Source organism: Rattus norvegicus, chromosome 9, assembly GCF_036323735.1.
Source record: "Rattus norvegicus strain BN/NHsdMcwi chromosome 9, GRCr8, whole genome shotgun sequence".
Lineage (NCBI taxonomy): Eukaryota > Metazoa > Chordata > Mammalia > Rodentia > Muridae > Rattus > Rattus norvegicus.
This window is the reverse complement of record NC_086027.1, coordinates 57606739-57627535: the sequence shown is the minus strand read 5'-3', so window position 1 is coordinate 57627535 and position 20797 is coordinate 57606739. Positions and strand designations below refer to the sequence as shown.

Below are 20797 nucleotides of genomic sequence, written 5' to 3'. Positions count from 1 at the left end.
ACCTCAGCACACAGGCCAAGTATCTCTGTACCTAACTTCCTCAAAACACCACTGTTACTAGAATATGACTGGAATTAAATGATCCTTGTCTACTAAAATTGATCAGACTTTCATCAGGTAAGAGACAGAAAACTAAATCAGGCTTTAAATAGAGGCAAGACTTCAGTGTGGTTAGAGTTGGGTTGGCACATGCCTGATTGGGAAAGTATTATGTTGCTTCCAGTGCTTTTTAGTCATTAGAGTCTCAAGAGTCACACACAACCTAAAATGGCTTCAAGCAAACAGCCATTATGCTAATGATACTTAATAAGGGAAGCATTTCAGCAACCCAGTATCAAGAATACTCCGTATGTAATCTCAAGGTTAAAAAATTTTTTTAAAAAAAAGGGCTAGTTAACCTTCAATCTATCCTTTAAAAATTAATCATTCTTCATGTTTTAACAAAGTTCCTAAGACTTATCGAGAAAAAGCAAAAGAGTTGGTATAGGAAAACTATGCTTCTGTGATAGCTCAGAGGATAAGAGCACTGGCTGCTCTTCCAGAGGTCCTGAGTTCAATTCCAGCAACCACATAGTGGCTCACAACCATCTATGAGATCTGGTGCCTTCTTCTGACCTACAAGCATGCATACACACAGAAAGCTGTATACATAATACATAAAACTTTTTCTTTAAAAGTGCTTCTGTGAAGCAAACTTCAGCCTTCAAGCATTCGCACATTCATGTTTCACCCTTTACTGTCTATCCTGTGGCAACTCCCTGTAAACCTGACAGGAAAAAAGGGACAAGGCTAGTCTAATCATGAGTTTGTTCTACTCCAGAACTGTGTCTAGAAACAGTAATGGGGACCCAATCCTAGAGGTGCACTTCTATACTGTTTTGTGTTTCATTGGGTCTTGTTGAAATTTGTCATCGACAACTGAAGACACCAGAGAGGAGGAAGGTTGACACTTTCTTCCATAACTTCTTGTTGAGTGGTATCCAAGCAGACTGGGAAGGCAAATTATTCATTATTGTTTGAATTTCACTTTGCTTTGGTTTTAGAAGTTTCCCTTAAGAAAAAAGAAACTTGTTAATAAGTCAAACCATAGAACAGGTAAAACTACTGAGACAAGTATCAATTATAAGTAAAATCCTAGGGCATTTTCTATTCAATCCCAGTATCTCAATGCAGAATACCTCCATACTGAGATCGGCAATTCCTCTATTAACATTTTGATCAGACCACAAGATATGACTGATCATCTACCAAAAGTTATTGTTGTTACCTAGTCAAAGTCCTAAATCCACAAAGGAGTATGAGTCCCACTGCTTGTTTTCCTAATCACAACTTGCCTAGCATCATAGGTGAGAAGAAAACAAACTCAGAAGGTAGAGCCCACTGAGCCATGCCTCACCATACTAAAATCTATTCAAATCCTTTCTTTAGAATCATCTTTAACACCATATCCTATCACAAATAAAAGTTCTGTTACTCCTATCTTAGATTTTTAAGACTAGTTTGTCATTTATTTTTACTCAAAACATCTATAATCACAAAACACAAGCTATCTTAACCCTTAAGTGACTTTTTTGAAGCATTCAGAAATGTAAACAAAAAAAATCACAAATCCAAATCAGCAGTAATTATTAATATATGAACAAATGACAAATATCAAAGCCCTGTACCTATAAACCAAAGTAAACTCCTTGTGACTTCTCAAAATGCTATGATAATCACCACACAAAGCCTGCTACAGTGCACACTGAAAATCTGTTAAACTGAATTAGATCAGAACCTGACACAAATTGTATTCAAATGCTATAGAAGTTGAACAAAAGCTTACTTATTTTACAATATGAGGTAAGGAGAAATGACACGTACAAAACTGGGGAGCAGCCAGACTGAAGCTGATTACAACTTCAGTAAAATGGACTGAGCTCTCCATGTTTACTGAGAGTAAAAAAAGGTAGGTAGATATGTCATCATTAGAGCAAGGTTTTTACTCAAGAGACAATATTTAAGGAGAGACAAATACTAACAATGAAAAAAATTACCAATTACCCACCATAAGTCAAGTCCCACCACACAAATTGCACCTTAACAGAGGTATCATCACTTCTTGAGCCATTTAACTTTTGCTAGTAAGGCTATGTGACTTGTTCAGAAACTTTACACACACACAGCCCTGGAAGAAAGGAATGTCTACTTCTAACTGACTACTTGTAACTGGTGGTCACATGGCTATATGAATTCAATTTGACTTGTATTTACTACAATAACTACCATGAGTATTTGTTCTTTTTTTAAATAATCAGATTAGCCTTGTGTTGTGCTGCACAGCTTTAATAAATGAGACCACTGTCCAATAAGGTATTATAGCTTCCTTCAATCCCTCCAATGACACTTTAACATTTAACATGGTAACTTCAAAAATAAAACATTCAGGGACTCAGTTGTAAATTTTTCTTCAATGTAATCTTCAATGTTTGCAAAAAAAAATGTTAAGAGCATTATCTTAAACAGTTTTCTTCTAAAAATTATTTGTTACAGTACATATTTTATTCCATAATTCTGATAAAGAATCTGGTTATCTGGTAATTAAACAAGAGTTTGGGATGACTCTGTCCTTGGAAAAATCTTAATGGCAGGCGGTCACTCTAGGATTCCTGGATCACAAACACTCAAAAAATGTTGCCAGCACTGACCAAGTTTCTGGCTTGGGGTGTTTATTACTTCAGGTAGCAATATCCAAGTTTGAGACAAAAGAACATTTTCCACTAAACCTCATGGCAAACATTACAAAGTTTATGCAGAAGCCAGACTCACAGAAGCTATATATAAGCTGGTGTCTTAAGTAACTCGCCCTTGAAACAGGGACAAGTTTTCAAGTGATACCCAGTAAGTCCTTGCTCTAAAAATAAATGTTCCTGCTTTTCAGAGTTCCTATTCTTCAACAGGATGGAACTGAGCAGCGTAACAGTTTTTCAGTAAAAACCAACCACTCTTTTTAACAAACCAAAAATATAAAAGGAAACCCGTAAGAGACAAAGTTTTCACAGTTAAGAATAAATAAAAGTGCACTAAGTGTTCAAGTAGGTCACGTAGTTTAAAAACTACATGTGTCTCTTTGGCTTAGGTCATCTTTTAAAGGCTCTCCTCGGATCTCTGGCATTACTTATTGTGGTCCTGACTGTTTGATTACTAGGTTCTCCTGGTAGCTGTGGACTGATGGGTCCTGGGCCATTGCTTCTGCCATATTGAAGAGGATATCCCCTAGATTCAGGGCCAGTCTGAACACCATTTCCTAAGAACACACACACAAAAAAAAAAAAAAAAAAAAAATAATCATCATTTTCAGAAATGGTCCATATTTGCTACAGAAATGCAATCGTTAAAGTTCACCCACACACTATGACGCTGTCAAATACCAGGAAAAACAAGCACTTTTTAATGAAAAGATGTGAGCTCTGTCTATTAACAAATACATTACTTGGTACTGAATGACTAGAAAGCGGGGAAAACAACGTGAGCATTAAGACTAAGAACAGGGTATAAAAACAAACACACCCCAAAAAATGAACTGCAGAGAAATGTTTGAGTGCTCCTGTTCGGCTCTGTATTTGAGTACTGGTGTTTGACTCAAATACAGTTAATGTTTCAATGTAATCAAGCTAGTGGTGGACACAATGGTTTTCCACAATGGGAACTGGTCAAATAAGCCTCCTGCTACCCTAATCAACTCCAATTACAGAAAGATAGATACATCTTAAAAGACATATCCTAGGTTATTCAAAGACAAAGAATTTTTAGAGCTCCAAGATCACTGGTCAGAGGTTTGAGGAAGACAGACTGCTCTTTTTAAAACAGCAGCTAACCAAGAGCGTGTGCAATGTTAAGGTGCTCTCTGCTCCACAGCACCATGTCTGGATAGGTATCTAGCAGTGTCCAAGACAACCAATAATTCTGCATGTATTATAAATAACCATTACAACAAAGACACTGGTAAAATAAGAAAAATAAATAAAAGATCTCATCAGAGGGTCACCAAAATTAATCTAGTTATAATTAATATTTGTCATAATAGGTCTCAGTGTTTAAATAAGAATGTGCTAGGGTTGGGGATTTAGCTCAGTGGTAGAGCGCTTGCCTAGCAAGCGCAAGGCCCTGGGTTCGGTCCCCAGCTCCGGAAAAAAGAAAAAAAAAAAAAAAAAAAAAGAATGTGCTTAATATACTAGCTGGACAAGTGTCTTCCACCTTCCCCCAAATCTTTTATTTGTGTGAACTTGTTTACTAGGAGTTCCTCTTTAACACTAAATTATGCATTAAGAGAATTTTCCCTTTACATTTCTCATAATTCCTATAATGTCTACATATCATCACAACTATGGAAATATCTTACCCACTGTCCCGAATATACTGGTGTTCATTTTATCCTTCTGTTCATTTTGTACCTAAAAGACAAAAGCAACATATTTATAAAATAATTTTTTTAAATATTAAGGGTTTTAAAAATGATTTTCAACAATATTTAAAGGTTTGTCCAAATCCATTCAATGTTAAAGTATTCGGAAATCTTTCTCAAGTCTCTTATAGCTTTTATTATACTCAATACTGGCTGATATTTCCTTCAAGTCTGCAAAGTACTAAAAAGCATGTGTTAGAAATTGTATACAAACTCACAGAATGTAATGAAGGCTACTTTAAGGGTTGTTTTGTTTTGAGATCGGGTCCCATGTCCCTAAAGTAGCCTCGCACCCGCACCCGTATGTAGTCAGGATGACTTTGCACTTCCTATCCTACTTCCAGCCTCCTAAGAGATGGGACTTCAGACATGCCCCAGTGTTTGTCTTTCGCAGTACTTGTCGGCAGAGCCCAGGGCATCATGTATCCTAGACAAGCAGGCTATCAGTGCAGCTATATCCCCAGTCCTCAAGATTGTTTTATAATTCTTCTCATTACACTGTGGACATCAGAGGCTTACCCTGCTGACAGAACTATGGTACACAGTCAACTTAACCCAACCCTAAAAATATACCATATTTTTTGATTAATTACCACTCTGTTCTGCTGTCCTCTATAATCTGGGTTTGGCTCACTGAAATTTGGCACTTCTGAATACACCATACAAAATCTGAAATAAAGGACAAGTTAAATGACTTCAACTTTTTTGTATAATCTCCTTAACTTACAAGAATAAAAACCTTAGGTGTCAAATATTACCTTAACAGTAGCACGTTAACTAAGAACAATCATAGCTCTTCAATTCTAAAATGAACTAGATCCAGTTTGGGAAAATCTTAAATTGACCCTGACAAAGAACAGCTATGAGGAAATGAGTAACTTCCTGTGGTTCTTTACCTAGCTGACCACCATTATTGCAGAATCTCTGTATTTATGACTATCTAGCCAGATCCTGCAATTGTGCCCCACAGACCTTCATAACACATGACTCTAAGGAGCATCATTCTGCATACGAACCTACACCAGTCCCAACAATCACCTTCCTGATGAAGTGGTAACTCAGATTCTGATGTTTAATCAGATTACACTTTTTCCCTTTCATATTAACCAAGACACAATTCATCTCTGGTATGAGTTTTCCTCTCTCTTTTTTAGTTCCATTTATGACTTCTCTACTCCAATCTAATGAGCACTAAGATATATCTAAGCATTAGCAACCAAAGAGAATGGACTAACAATTTGGCTCATTATGTATAACACACATTATGGATGAAACCCAGACAGGTAGGCTAACATGGAGACTAAAACACTTTTATACTCCCCACATGTTCCTGCAGGTCAGGATGCAGTCATTACCCACATGGCACACACTAATTGTGGCTGTATGTACTATACATAGAATAGGACAAACAGAAGGCTTCAACTTTCACTACTTAAAGTCCCTTTAACTCTAGTACAAATTCATCCATAGAGACAATGAAAACTATAGATCAAAACCCATGTCTAGATTCTATTTTAGTAAATCAAGAGAGACTACTTCAAATGACACCTGAAAGACACATTTTTCTAATGTTACAGACAGGGCTCCACTGGAGCTTGTCTAAACTCAGGTCTGCTGGGAAAAGTTCACCTTCTCAACCACAGGGAGCAGAACTGATAGTGTTTAAAACAGTTACCTACCTACGGCATAAAGCCAAGTCTTCACAGGCCAAATGAGTGGCTTACAGTTTATACTTACCAATTATTCTATAAACATTATTTGAAATTTAATTAAACAAAATGCACTTTAATACTTACTCTCCAATTTTTTGAAGTTCACCACCTCTTCCAGTATAAAGTGTCAGGCATCCTTTCCACATTGATGCATATCTAGAGGAAAAGTAAATTATGCTTTCAGTAGAATGTATAGTATTTTCTTTTATAGTTATTGACATGGTCAAGGATGATATAAGTCATCTACTTCTGCAGATCGCAGTTCTCAAACTCCTCAAAGTTTGGCACAACTTTATAAAGGAGCTAAAAAAAGACCACTAACCTTCCTCTTGCCCTGCTGGCCTTCCCAAATTTTGCAAGTTTTAATATCAACATAATGAAACCAATTGTTTAGTGTGAACAATTTTAAATGTGAATGACATCATTAAATCTAAGGAAAATATAATCTAATCGAGTTAGCAGAATCAGACCAAAGTCTGGTTTTTTTCAATGTATTTTTGTACAACTACCAAGGTAACTTCGTGACTAAAAACATATTATGATTAGTAGTAGTATTGTAGTTCTCCCCATAACCCCCAAAAGAAGCAATTCTCTTTTGTGGGAAAAGCTATGAAAGTTAAGAAGATGTAATTTAATGTCACAATGACTCGGTGAATAAGAATAAGATGCCTAAGTTCTGACTCTCACTTCCTGCTTTGATGACACTTTACCTCACTTCCTGAAAATGCTGTAAGGCCTGTAAGATAGTATCAAAGAGCTCCTGCCCAAAGACTCAATACTTCTTAGATTCTCTTAGCCCAACAGCAATTGCCAACTATTTTTCTGATGGCTACCAATAAAGTTATCACAATTCTCTCAATCACAGAAGCTTCCATATTCTACTTTCTAAGATTCTTTCCTGGACTTCTCTTAAGACCAACATTTGGTAAAAATTTCAAGTCTATGAAAAAAAGTACTCTATCTCCATAACCAATTAAATATTCTGAATGGATCAAAGATGCTCTCTCCTGCCACTTGGTGTTTTATTTTGGTTTTCATGAAACACTGATCTTGCTGAGTACATGTGACCACAGAAATGTTAAATTCAAGCTGGGACTGTAAGTCAGATGGCAGAATGTTTGCTTGGCATGCAGAAGGCATTTTGTTCTTTCCCCAGGACGTTTCGGTACCCGCCTGGAATCCTACCACCTGGGGAAGTGGAGGCAGGAAAAAGCAGAAAATCAAGGTCATTCTCTTGGGCATCTTAAAGTTCAAAAAGAACCTGGAATACAGGAGACACTGTTTCCAAAATGAAGGCAAAATTAGGAGTTAAATTCCCCAGCTATTCAATTTATGTCCATACCACCTAAATGATGAGTACAAATAAGGTACTGAAAGGATTTCATGGTACAAGGAAGGAGGTGGAAGACATGGAGTGACTAAAAAGGAAATGTGTCCAAGTGGTGTGGCACAAAAAACTGATTTGGCAGCCAGGTCTCTGTAGGTTCGAGGACAGATTAGTCTATAGAAATTGCTCCAGGTTATATAGAAAAACCCAGTCTCGAAGAAAGGGGAAAAAAAAAGGGGTAATGTGGTCTTTATCGGCCTCACTGATAAAGGCTCACAAACTTCTGTGGTATTTTCAAAATAAAATTAACCTTTAAGATTGGATGATAGGAGTTAATTCCCTACTTAAAACAAGGTAGCTGTGAAAGGTGAGCTGCCCAATGCTGTCCACTAAAACGGCTCACTTCTTGAAGTGGCCCATGGAAGAGCCCGGCAAGTTCTGAACCCCGGAAGTCGGCCAACCCCACACCTACCCCAATTTATGCACACCTACCCTCTGGTCAATCGAATAATATCCCCTGTCTGTATGAGCCCTCCGATCTCATCCCACACAGAAATAGTGATGCTTCCCGTTCTATCAGCTACTTTGCAGGATCTCACTTCATGGCCGTCTTTGGTTTTGGTCACTCGTCCTGTGAAGATTTAAAAAATCAAACAGGGGAGAAGGAAAGATGTGTTAGATAAGGAGTCCATTCGAGAGAGCTGTCTCACCCTCCTCTGGCATGCTACGTGACTGACTTCTGTCCCCGGGTAGGAGTCTCAGCTGGGAGCACGTGGGGTCGCGGGCGGGGAAGAAGTCCGAGCGCTCGAGGGTGTGGGGCGGGCTGCGGACCTCACTTACCTATCTCCAGGACAATAAAGACGACATTTAAGTTTTTCAGTCCGGCCTTAATGTCTTTTATAAAAAGAGGAGGGTCGTTGACCCCATGCATACTGAGAGGCAGGTGCGGCTAAGCTTCAGAGACCCTCTAAGCAAGGCTTCCCACCCTCCGAGGCCAGGGGCAGAGCCGGGGGCAACCTGAGGCAGGCCTGGCGACCAGAGTCGGGAAGCGGTTATTCAGGGGCCGGGGAAACCAGCCCTAGAGGCGCCAAGCCGAAAGGGGGAAAAAAAAATGGAAGAGGGGAGTGGGGGTCGGGGGAGACTCTCACAAGTTCCAAAATCAAAAAAGCACCCCGAGACCGCTCCCAAGTGGGCGGCGAGCAAACGAGCGTGCAGACTGCCGCCTCCGCTAAGGGAAAAGGGAACAGGGGACGGCCCTGCCCGAGTCCCGCTTTCCCTCAAACACACGCACACGCGCGCGCCCCCTCAGTCCCAGGCTCCGGGAAGGTACGTGACAGCAAAACAGCAACGCTGTACACCAACCACGCAGCCCGCGTCCGAAACAGCAACCGGCGAATGCGCCCTCAGCTTTATTAAGCCGCGCCCCGCCCCTTATGGCGTCACGCGACGTCACCACGCCCACTAGCACGCCTCTGGGGCGGAGCCCAGCGCCAATGATCACGCAGCCTCTCTAGCTCCTCCCCTGCTGTCAGCTCAAGCCCCGCCCCCAGGCCGTCCAATGGGCTCTCGGCCACACCCTCTTCCCGCCGGTCGCGCAGGTTTCCGGGTTTCTGTAGGGCTGTGTCTTTTGCTGCTCGGAGGGAACTTAGGCTTCTTTACCTAGTTCCTCAGGAGCCTTCAGTTCGGTCACCTTTGCCCTTTAGGATCAAGGAGGGAGAGAAAGATCGAACTGAAGGCTCTCAAGAAAGAGTTTCCAAGTCGCAGGGAACTTGGCGATCAACTTCTTACTTTAGAGGTGTTTAAATTGGGACCCAGAAACACCACGTCGTCTTTTTAAAAGCAATTTGTAAACCTGTTCTCATGCTGATAATAACCATACACAGTTAAGTTCCACAGATAATTCATTTTTTCTTTAACCCTTTTCTTTAAATTTGGCTTTTATATAACTAAGGTGAATTAATCATACACTGGTGAAAAAGAACCTTAAAACAAAACCTAAAAGGGAGGGGTGTACGTTTTACAACCAAACAAGCTGGAGCTGGTGCCTAATTGTGTGAACTTGAAAATAGTTGGTTAAGCTTCCTAGCCAGAATTTAATATTCTGAACAATAAAACTAAGATCCTTACCTCATAAGGGAAGAAATGGGGTCATAAATAAATTGCCCAAGTGATGTAGCAAATAGATCCGTGATCAATATTTCATTTCATCAGTTTTCTATTGAAAATAATAACCTGTTATTTAGTCTCGTGATGAGTGATAATTTTAACCCCATTTTACAAGTAATAGAACTCACTAGAGAATAACCAAACAGGGTTTCAATTTAGGCAATCTTGACTCTAGGAGGCTTCAACCAGAAATATTTTATGTTGAAGTAGTGTGATTGTAAGGCTCCAAAACAGACTGAAGAAGTAAAATGGAAAGAGCAGAGTATATTCTAGTATAATAGACAGTCATATAAGCAAATGCTGTGGAAAATAGAGAACTTCTATATCAAAGCATGTGGGACTGGAGAGCTGGCTCAGGGGTTAAGAGCAGTGACTGCTCTTCCAGAGGTCTCGAGTTCAAATCCCAGCAACCACATAGTGGCTCACAACCATCTGTAATGGGATCTAATACCCTCTTCTGATGTGTCTGAAGACTCAATAAATAAATAAATTTTAAAAAAAGAAACATGCTTCTGTTTTCCTTTCAGGATAATATCGGCAAACAGCATAGACATATTGCTAGAAACATTTTTAAAAATAATCACATTATCGAGAATGTTTAAGTATTTGTAAGGAAGTAGTTGTGTGCATTAAACGTAAATTGGAACCTTTTTTAAAAGGTTTGATAATGAGCTCTTTAAAAGTTTAAGAATAGACATCAAGCCATGTTGAGAATATTTGAGCAGCCTGGAGGTGGAGCATACCTTTAGTCCCACCATTCCGGAGGCAACAGCAACCGGTGAGTTCAAGGTCAGCATGGTCTACAACCTGAGCTACACAGAAACCCCACCTTGAAAAAAACAACAAAAAACGATAATAGAGCAAAGTGGTGGCCAGGGGTTTGGGGGTGAGGGGACTAGCCACTCCCTGAATTATCAACCATTTGCCCTCATAGAAAGGACTAAGAGGCATGCTCAGAATTATATACACATTTCTTAAAGAGGGCCCAAACATCAGGAGCCCAGGCCCTGTGTAGGTAAGGCCCAGGTGGGTTCTCAGCGCTGACCAGCAGTGAGGGGAGACGTGGACAGACTCATGCCTCTATCCCCAAACTGAAACTGATAACTGATCACAAACAAAAATTAGTTTTCTCTAACAGTTTCACTGGGGATACAAACCACTCTTAAAGCCAGGCCATACAAAAACAACTCGATGACATTTTGGGAGGTTCTTTGGCTCATAACATTTTGTCCGGACTTTTTTTTAACCTTACCAGTCATATATTATGGTTTCTTGTACAATTTCTGCGTGTCTGAAAGAGAGTCACAGTGTCCATCTGTTTCTTGTCCTTTTTTCTTATGTTTTGTTTTTTCTTTGTTTTTATCTTATTACAATTTTTTTTAGATTCCTGTTTTCTAACAGAGAGGGGGGGAAGGGGGAGGGAGGGAGGGAGGGAGGGAGGGAGGGAGGGAGGGAGAGGGAGAGAGAGAATGAATTAGATAGGATGCAAGGATGGACCGATCTGGAAGAAGTTGAGAAAGGGAAACCATAATCAGAATATATTGTATGAAAAGATCTATGTTCAATAAAAAACACACTTGCATGCAAGAAAGAAAGAAAAAACAAAGAAAGAAAGGAGCAGGCTCTATAAAAAGCAGAAGCTAGTGCCGAGGCTGTCCCTGCCCTTCCGGGCCCTCCCTCCCTCAAGGACAGACTCAGCTGATTCTCTCTCACTTCCTCCCCAGCACAGAGCACCCACAATGAAAATGGCACCATGTTCTCACAAATCCAAAGGCAGCCTTGAGAAACTGCAACAAGAGCACACAATGGAGAGCCGTAGGCTTCAGTTAAGCCTAAGTCAGTTCCCAAAGATGATAAAAGAAAAGAAAAAAGCCTGGTCGCGATGCTACAGGTCCTTAAACCAGCACTAGAGGTAAAGGCAGATCAACTGCCAGCTGGTCTACATCTTGAGTTCCTGCCCAGTCAAGGCCACAGAGTGAACCCATCTCAAAGAAAATAAATAGATAGATAGATAGATAGATAGATAGATAGATAGATAGATAGATAAATAGATAGATAAATAGGGAGATATCAAGGACTTTCGATGGGACTGGAGAGATGATTCCATGGTTAAGAGCACTGGCTGTGGGGTTGGGGATTTAGCTCAGCAGTAGAGCACTTGCCTAACGAGCGAGGGCAAGGCCCTGGGTTCGGTCCCCAGCTCCGGAAAAAAAGAAAAAAGAAAAAAAAAAAAAAGCATTGGCTGCTCTCCCAGAGCAGGTCCTAGGTTTGATTCTCAGCATACGCAAGGCAGGCAATACATATTTATGATACACAAACATACATGCTGACAAAATGCCCGTATTCATGAAAATTAAAAATAAAAAGATGAAACCTTGCCGTACTCGTCTAAGCATTCCCTGGAGTACCGGCAAGCATGTGTTTGACATCTACTACATATGAACGCCCCTCACAAGCACGTTCAGGAGCTCTCTCAATGATCTAGTTTTCATGGCATATATTATAAAGCTGAGATTTAAACCCTATGCTCGTCAAAAAATTTCCTTTAAAAAATATAAAACGTGTATATCTTTAGTTATCTAAATTTGCAAATTGACTTTTTGAAGGATTTGTAATTTACAATAATCCCCAGTGCCTGACTGGGGGTGGAGGGTAGTGAACTCTACTAGAGGATAATGAATTTTTAGTTTCTCTTGGAAAGAGACACATCCTTAAGTAGATTAATTCAAAACATATTGCTATGTAATAATGAGGTAGGCAATTTTGGCTTCTATGTTCTGAAAGGCTTGTTTTCAGTATATCCCACTTCTCAGTAGTTTTCTGAATTTGCTATTTATGGGAAAAAAAGCAAAAATATATTGCCCAACAGAACTATCTAGAAACGAATAACATATTATTGGTTCAAGTATATATCATGATTTTCATACTTAAAGAATGTACAAAATGCTCCAAGTCCCATGTCTAAAGAGCCTAAGTGGGGTAGAGCCTCCATGAGGTCAAAGTTTTACAGAACTCAAGAATGCTTAATCTGGATGTTTCCAAGTTGTTTACCTTTTTCCTAGTGACCTAAATAAAACTGAATGTACAAGCAAATACATAAAATAATGTAAAAACTCAAGGGGGCAGGTCTCGGAGTGCTGCTGCTTAACAAGCCCTCTCCCCTACACCAAAGTATCAGTCTCTATCCTCACTCCAGACACATGTTGACTGGGTCTTAGAACTGTCTTAAAATTTCATTTACAAACTGGTTTGTTGGCAAAGGCCTGTAATCTCCAGCATTTGGGAAGCTTAGGCAGAAGGGTCACAAGTTCAAGGACAGCCTAAGCTGTATATCAACACTGACCCAAAAGAAAAAAAGCTCGAAAGTCACAAAATTTTGATTTACTACTTAATTTCTCTACAATAAAAAGTAGATATCCATCTCTTATTTGGGAGAACTGTGAAGTTCACATGCACATAGATATCCACAAATCACCATGAAGAGTCAGTTCTCCATATTAGAGTTCTCTAGAGGAACAGAATTGACATTAAAAAGGGAATTCGTTAAAGTGCCTTATAGGCTGTGGTCTAGCTAGTTCACCAATGGCTGTCTCTCTCTCTCTCTCTCTCTCTCTCTCTCTCTCTCTCTCTAAAGATTTATTTATTTATTTTGTATATGAGTACACTGTAGCTGTCTTCAGACACACCAGAAGAGGGCATCGGATCCCATTACAGATGGTTGTGAGCCACCATGTGGTTGCTGGGACTTGAACTTAGGACCTCTGGAAGAGCAGTCAGTGCTCCTAACCACTGAGCCATCTCTCCAGCCCAGCCAATGGCTGTCTCTTTAGCCAAGAATTCAGTAGGTCTTAGTCCATGAGACTGTGTAGGTCCTAAAGAAGTAGGAACTGAAAACCTTTTATTTTGTGAATGAAAAAAATACATCTGGGCAGTGGTGGCCGCAGGAGGCAGAGGCATGAAGGTCTCTGAATTCTAGGCCACACTGAGTTCAGGATAGCTAGGGCTACACAGAGAAATGTGATTTCAAAATATATATATATATATATATATATATATATATATATATATATATATATGTGTGTGTGTGTGTGTGTGTGTGTGTGTGTGTGTGTGTATGTAAATATATAAGATGTAAATAAGAATACCACCTAGAGTTACTAATGAATTCATAGGTTGATAATATTATGACAAAAATAAACAACTCACAATCGAACTTTCTCAAGTTGGGACGGATATCAGCCTTCAATGTGTTTATAAAGCAGCCCCAGGTAATGTCCATCAGTGTACACCAAAGTGTGACAAGCACAGCCAGATAAGAGATAGTGTTAGAACAAAAATGTTTTCCAGGGGTTGGGAATTTAGCTCAGTGGTAGAGCACTTGCCTAGCAAGCGCAAGGTCCTGGGTTCGGTCCCCAGCTCCGAAAAAAAGAAAAGAAAAAAAAAAGTTTTCCATTTCCCTATTAATTCCCTGGACCAGTGTCTCCTTGTAGTAGTTACGTTGATGAACCAGAAGTGAAATTATTGAGTATGGTTTAATCAGATTCCGTTTGGGGAATTTTGAAATGCACTTCCTGATACACAGTATATACATATTAAACAGGATTATTGACCTATTGATACTGAACTTATCTGTGTTAGAATTGAGGTTGCGTCTGAAAAGAAGAGTCCAAAAAATCCTTGACTTCATGCAACTTACGTTCTAAAGGGGTGCCAGAACAAATTGATAGATAGTAATTAGAGATTCATGACTAGCAAGGTGAAAAATAAAGCCAGGATTCTGGAGGTATATCAGCAGAGTGCTTGGGATCCTGCAGGTGGGCCTGAAGGCTACAGGTAGGCTACAGAGTGCCCCGGATAACATTCATATAAAGAAGGGAGCAGACAAGGGATATTGGGTTTTAGACAACAGGCACAGAGCAAGAACCATTTAAAACAGTCAAGCATCATTTTCGAGAAATATAGTCTTCTGTGGACAAAGCAGTGAATGAAGAGAGTCTAGAAGCTAAGAAGGAGGAAGGGAGCAAATCATATATGCAAGGTTTATACAGTCTTTAGATCTTACTGTGAGACAAGAATCCATTGAAGTATTTAGAGATATGGTCTGACTGCATTAACCTGACTGGAAACTGAGCCATCAGAAGGCTACGTTAACCCACCTGAGATGTGAGCCAGTTTACTACCACAATAACCCAACCATGGCTCAGTGGGATCAGTGTGGATGACACAACCACCAATTACTGCTCTGTTGGAATAGAGTAAGGAAGAAGAATTAAATATAATTAAATAATTAATGTTATTTAAATATTAATTATTTAATTATATTTAATATAATTAAATATAACCCCCCCCCAATCTTGAGTCTAAACAAATATAAATATGGAGTTGTTGGGAGCAGTGGGGAAGGCTCCACGAGAACAGTTTTTTAGGGGGTGGGGGGAGTAAGGGGGCTATCTCAGACATCTAAGCACTGCAGTAGAAAGAACACTAAGTGAGCAGTGTAATGAAGGGCAGATGAGTCATGTTTCTTGGAAGGAGGAGTTGGTCATTGGTCTGCTCTAGATCAAATGAAATTGAACAGGTATATCACTGGGGCGAGGATCAATCAAGAAGTCATTGATGGCACTGACAAGAGCAGTTTCAATAAAGTTGGTGGAGAACAAAAGCGTGAATAGATTTAGTGGTGAAAAGAAGTCCAGGAATCTGGTACATCAAAATAGATATGTACACCTCTACCAGGGGGCTTGCTGCAAAGGAGCAGAGGATGGGGGAAGCAGGGAAGCATGGGATACATGAGACTTTTCAAATACTTTTACCACATTTGTTATTCAGTGAGTGTCAGGGGGAGACGAGTTATAAGAGACAACCTCTAAGAGTCACCTCTCTCCTTGCACCATGTTGGTCTTGGAGAGATCACAGGCTCGGTGCCAAGTACCTGCAGTCACAGTGCTATCTCACTGGCCAAAGATTTCTGTTTGCTTTTTGTTTTGTTGTATAAGTCCACTGTAGCTGTCTTCAGACACACCAGAAGAGGGCATCAGATCCCATTACAGATGGTTGTGAGCCACCATGTGGTTGCTGGGATTTGAACTCAGGACCTCTGGAAGAGCAGCCAGTGCTCTTAACCCCTGAGCCAGCTCTGCAGCTCCCTTGGAGCTGTAGTCTACCACTGAGCTGCAATCCCAGCTCTTCTACCTGGCTGTTTCTATTAGCATTAGTCATTGTGTCGGGCACATGCACCATAGAGAGCCTGAGGGGAGTCAGAGCACAGTGGTGGAATGCTGGGTCTTTTCTTTCACATTTATATGGGTTCCAGATTTTGAGCTCACATCATTGGGTTTATGTGGCAATAGTTTTACCAACTGAGCCACGTCACTGATTGTTTATGTAGTTTTAGATGATAGAATTTTATGATACGGAAATGGGTCCACACATGCCTGACATGCAGAAAGCCCTGGCTTCAGTACCCTAGACTAAATACCACCCCCACCCCTACCCCGTTACCATCCCCTAAGGCCACCACATTTTCCCGTGGGAAGGGAAAGAGCTATTTCAAGGCAAATGACTTATCTTTAAAAAAAAGATTTAACCAGGAGAGTACATTTCAGCCACTGAATGCATCTTTGCAGATTATAAAAGCAAGCTATGACTTTTAAAAACTAAATTGTAGTAAATAAGTGGGATATTAAAATCCATCATCCTCCCCCAGCCCCTATAGCAATGCTACCCAGATTCATGAATGATGCGTAAGGAGTAGATCGGGCCTCATGTTATCCCTGAAAAAAATGAGTCACCAAGAGGCCAGAGAGTGTTTCAAGGTCAGAAAATGAGACAACAGAAGAAGGACCAGATCCTTCATTTCTTATCCATCTTTCCTGGGTCAGACCAACTGGCCCTCCTTTCTGAAGCTCTGAATCATTACTGAACACTATGTTCTTTTTGTTATTGTTGTTAGACAAGACTATCACACTGTAAAAAGGCTAGCTAGCTTGGAGCTCACTATGTTGCCTGTACTGGCCTTGAACTCAAAGCAATCCTCCTGCCTCCGTCTCCTAAATTCTGGAGTTACAGGGATGGACCACCACACTGGATGTATTCTTCATTTAACTTAAGCTCAAAGATGTAAACTGAAGATTGTGGCTTCTCTTTCTGAATGAGTGAATCTAATTAAGCTGCTTCTTCGTCAACACATTCACTAGGGTTAATCTTTGGGTGTGAATTGACTGCATAAAAAGTGTTCATCCAAACCTAGTGGCTTAAAGACAGCAACTATGTACTTTCATGACGTCATCTAGGAGTGACAAACATTCATGTGCTCAAGTCACCTGATGGCTCATGTGAGCCTCAAGGGCCTAAGGAGACATCACTCACATATCTGACACCTGGTGTTGGCTCTAAAGAGCCACTCACATAGCCGGCGGCTGATGCCGGCTCTACACAGGAGCTCCTGTTATTCCCCACAGTGTCTCGTGTCCTCTGGAAAGCAATAACATGGTTTCAGAGGGCAGTAGACATTTCACTGTCTCTAAAGACATAGACTAGCAAAATGTACATTTGTTCCATTTTGTTGATCCAAGCCAATCACATGTCCAACCTAGATCTAAGGAAATGAGGAGATAACCTCGGCTTTTTTTTTTTTTCATTTTATCCCAAACTCTATCTATGATAGAAAAGGCAATATCCCATGGGAGGTAAGACTCCTTAGAGAGTATTGCTATAATGCTTGGCTGTGACTGAGGCATCCTACCATTCTACCTGTTATCTCCTATTTTGTCCACAAAATGGAATTCACGTACTATGGTTTGTACTGGGAGTCTACTCTGGGCTTCAAAAGTCAGGTGACATATTTGACCTTGGATTAGTTAAAATTGGAACTAACTGAAGTCAGAGAGGGAAGTGATAGATGTAAACAAATGTTTATTTCCAGCATTTGTCAAGGTATGGAGGTGAGAACTGACAAGGTGGCTCAGTGGCTAAACCCAGTCTTACAAAAGACCTGAGATTTCTTCCCAGCACTGTGTCAGATGGCTCATAACTTCCTGTAACTCCAATTCCAGGGGAATCTGATACTTCTGGGTTCCACAGACAACCACACATGTGCGCAAGCCCTACAAATACATGTACACCTAATTCAAAACAAAAAATAAAAGTCAAAATAAAAGAACTGAGGAGGTTTCTGAAGGATTGGTCTTGTTGCCTCCCCTGCTCTATCAGCTAACCCCAAGTGGTTTTACGTTAAAAGTCAACTGACAAAGCTTCAAATACTACATTTTATCTCATTTGACAAGGAGAGAGAAAAACAGGTGGAATGTGTTCCAGTCAGGGGTAATTTTTAGAACACACACCTGCCTCTCACACTGTATTGGTTTGTACTAAGTCCTAAATCCAAGGGGGCTTGGGGAGAGGCATGAGCCAAGTCAGAAATTGGTATGTGGATCCCTGAAGAAGAGCAGACATGGATGGAAACACAGCGGGGCAAGGAAAAAAAAGAAGCATGGATCTGAGATAAAAGGTACAGTCAGGGGAAAATCTAAGGTCAAAAGCCAGAGGCTGTGGAGCGAGGCATTTGGGGAATGTCTGGTGAACAGGAAAGAATCCAGCAAAACCAGAATGGGGGAAGGGAGTGATACCAGACAAGGATGAAGAGTCCAACAGAAGCAGAGGTAAGTGTTCGTTCAATAAGGACCAGTGGTGTGCTGTGAAGGAGAAGTAAGGGTGTGTTAGGGGTCCTCAAGTCCAGCGCAATGCTTTGCTGAAGGACTCTATGGACAGTCTTCCACATACCTCTGACAGTGACGCACGCGGAGTTGAATTACCAGGTGGAAAAGGCACATGGCAAAAAGTCTGGAGGAAGCTGTGTCCAAACTGTTCCTGCTGGAGTCACAAGTTACAACACAGGGTGTAAAATGCTGCCCTCCAGGGAAGCACACTGCAGATTTGGTGCCTGGGGCTCTTACTGAGGGCTGAACTTACTAATACTCTCTTCACGGTGCAATCTCAAGTCCCTGAATAGCAGAAGAAAGGTTTTGAATCTGAACTGCATTGTTTGAACAGTTGGACACTCATAATTTGTAGAATGGTGGAAACTCCCCTGGAACCTAAGCTCCCAGATGCCAGTCTGTGGCCAACCTTGCAAACAGATGTCTCTAGAATAGCAGCCTTGGGCCTACTGTTAACTGCCCTTTGTACACAAATCCACAGAGAGGGACTCACAAAATAGAGTGCAGTAGGAGGCAAGAGTCTAAGCAGATAGGAAACAGTCCCCATAGTTAGTATAGAAAAAGTAAATAGAAACCACAAGGCAAATAAACTGAGACGTAGAGCAAGGATCACATTAACTGCAGAATTAAGAGGGAATCACACTGAGTGCAAGGAAGGCTTAATTGGCACAGGAGAATGAGGTAATGACCATCATCGTACCTTTGAGATACTAGAGCTGCTACTTAAATCTGGAGATGAATGGCCAGTGTTCCAGTTCTACGTGAGGCCTAGTTGTTCCATTTAAATACATCTACACCTGCTTCCTCCTTATTCTACTGTAGCTAATTCTCATATCTCAAGATTAGAGGCTCATCTACATTCCTTGAAACCCGAAATCACCAGTAGCATACCATGGGTGTCATTCATTGAAGATGTAGAAAACAATGTTGAGAAAAGTTAGTGTGGTAATCAAGAGATCACTGGCCAGTTAGATAAAGGACCAGGACCTGGAGCATCACATGAAACACTATTCTGAAACCATGCGCCAGCTACATCAAGCTGCTCACAAAAATATTTAGATGAAAAACCCTTATTCGTTTTAACTTGGCTACCGTAGTCTACTAAATCTACAGTCTTTGTGTGATCTTACCATCCTGTAGTCACCAGAAGGACTCTACCCAGCGAGAATATCATCTGCACTTCGTACGAAGCAACTCTGACTGTCTGTTTGGTCTAATGCTGCTCGTACTGTGTTATGATTTGTATAGTGCCCAGGGAATGGCACTATTTGGAGGTGTGGCCTTGTTAGAGTAGGTTTGTCACTATGGGAATGGGCTGCCTGGTAGCCAGTCTTCTCCTAGCAGCCTTCAGATGAAGATGTAGAACTCTCAGCTCCTCCTGCACCATGCCTGCCTGGATGCTGCCATGTTCCCGCCTTGATGATAATGGACTGAATCTCTGAACGTGTTAGCCAGCCCCAACTAAACGTTGTCCTTATAAGACTTGCCTTGGTCATGGTGTCTGTTCCCAGCAGTAAAACCCTAAGACATTTGGATCCCCAAAACTGCATGAGAATCCACACATCCACACGTAAGCCACTGAGGGAACCCTGCCCCACCCCCCCCAGTTGGTTTTGATTGTTAAATAAAGTTGCTGGTGGCTAATAGCTGGGCAGAGAGACAGAGATGGGACATTTAAGATTCCTGGGTAAGGTACAAAGGAAGGAGGAAGGAAGAGGAAGAGCAGCAATGCTGGAAGAAGGTGGGGGCGAAGAGACACTGCACCTGATAAGATATAAGTCAGAGAGCTTAGCCATCATGTAGGAGCTGGGTGGCCCCAAGAAGGCTGCCTGACGGTCCAGGGCAGCCAAGATGAGATATAGATTTTAGTAAGTAATGACTTGGGAATAATGGAGGGGGTTGGATTAGCCACGTGGGGGTTGGGAAGTGGCCCAGACATTTTACTGATTAAGCAATATCAAAATATAAAGGCCGTGTGTGTGTGTGTGTGTGTGTGTGTGTGTGTGTGTGTGTGTGTGTCTGTCTGTCTGTCTGTCTGCCTGTCTGTGTGTGTGGTGTGTGTATGTGTGTGTGTGTCTGTCTGTCTCTGTGTGTGTCTGTCTCTCTGTGTGTGTGCTGTGTGTGTCTGTCTGTCTGTCTGTCTCTGTGTGTCTGTCTCTCTGTGTGTGTGGTGTGTGTGTGTATGTGTGTGTGTGTCTGTCTGTCTCTCTGTGTGTGTCTGTCTGTCTGTGTGTCTGTCTGTGTGTGTGTCTGTCTCTGTGTGTTTGTGTGTGGTGTGTGTGTGTGTGTGTCTGTCTGTGTCTGTCTCTGTGTGTGTGGTGTGTGTGTGTCTGTCTGTGTGTGTGTCCGTCTGTCTGTCTCTCTGTGTGTCTGTCTGTCTCTCTCTCTCTCTCTCTGTGTGTGTGTGTGTGGTGTGTGTGTGTGTGTGTGT

At 41.1% G+C, this 20797-nt stretch overlaps 1 protein-coding gene across 6 annotated transcripts in view; it reads right to left on the bottom strand.

Moving 5' to 3' along the window:
- Positions 1-1609: 1609 nt before the first annotated feature.
- Nabp1 (nucleic acid binding protein 1) overlaps positions 1610-20797 on the bottom strand; it is a 55601-nt gene continuing 36413 nt past the window's right edge. The window contains exons 1-7 of one of the 6 annotated variants that reach the window (XM_039083850.2): positions 8775-8975; positions 8194-8323; positions 7976-8114; positions 6241-6312; positions 5038-5113; positions 4382-4433; positions 2310-3286 (exon numbers count right to left, since the gene is read on the bottom strand). In XM_039083850.2, the coding sequence (XP_038939778.1) occupies positions 3120-3286; positions 4382-4433; positions 5038-5113; positions 6241-6312; positions 7976-8114; positions 8194-8206 (519 nt within the window). In that variant the 5' untranslated portion in view covers positions 8207-8323; positions 8775-8975 and the 3' untranslated portion in view covers positions 2310-3119. Of the gene's footprint in view, positions 3287-4381; positions 4434-5037; positions 5114-6240; positions 6313-7975; positions 8115-8193; positions 8976-20797 lie in introns of those variants that run through there. The other 5 variants (XM_039083851.2, NM_001014216.2, XM_017596514.3 and 2 more) reach the window with 5 other exon arrangements.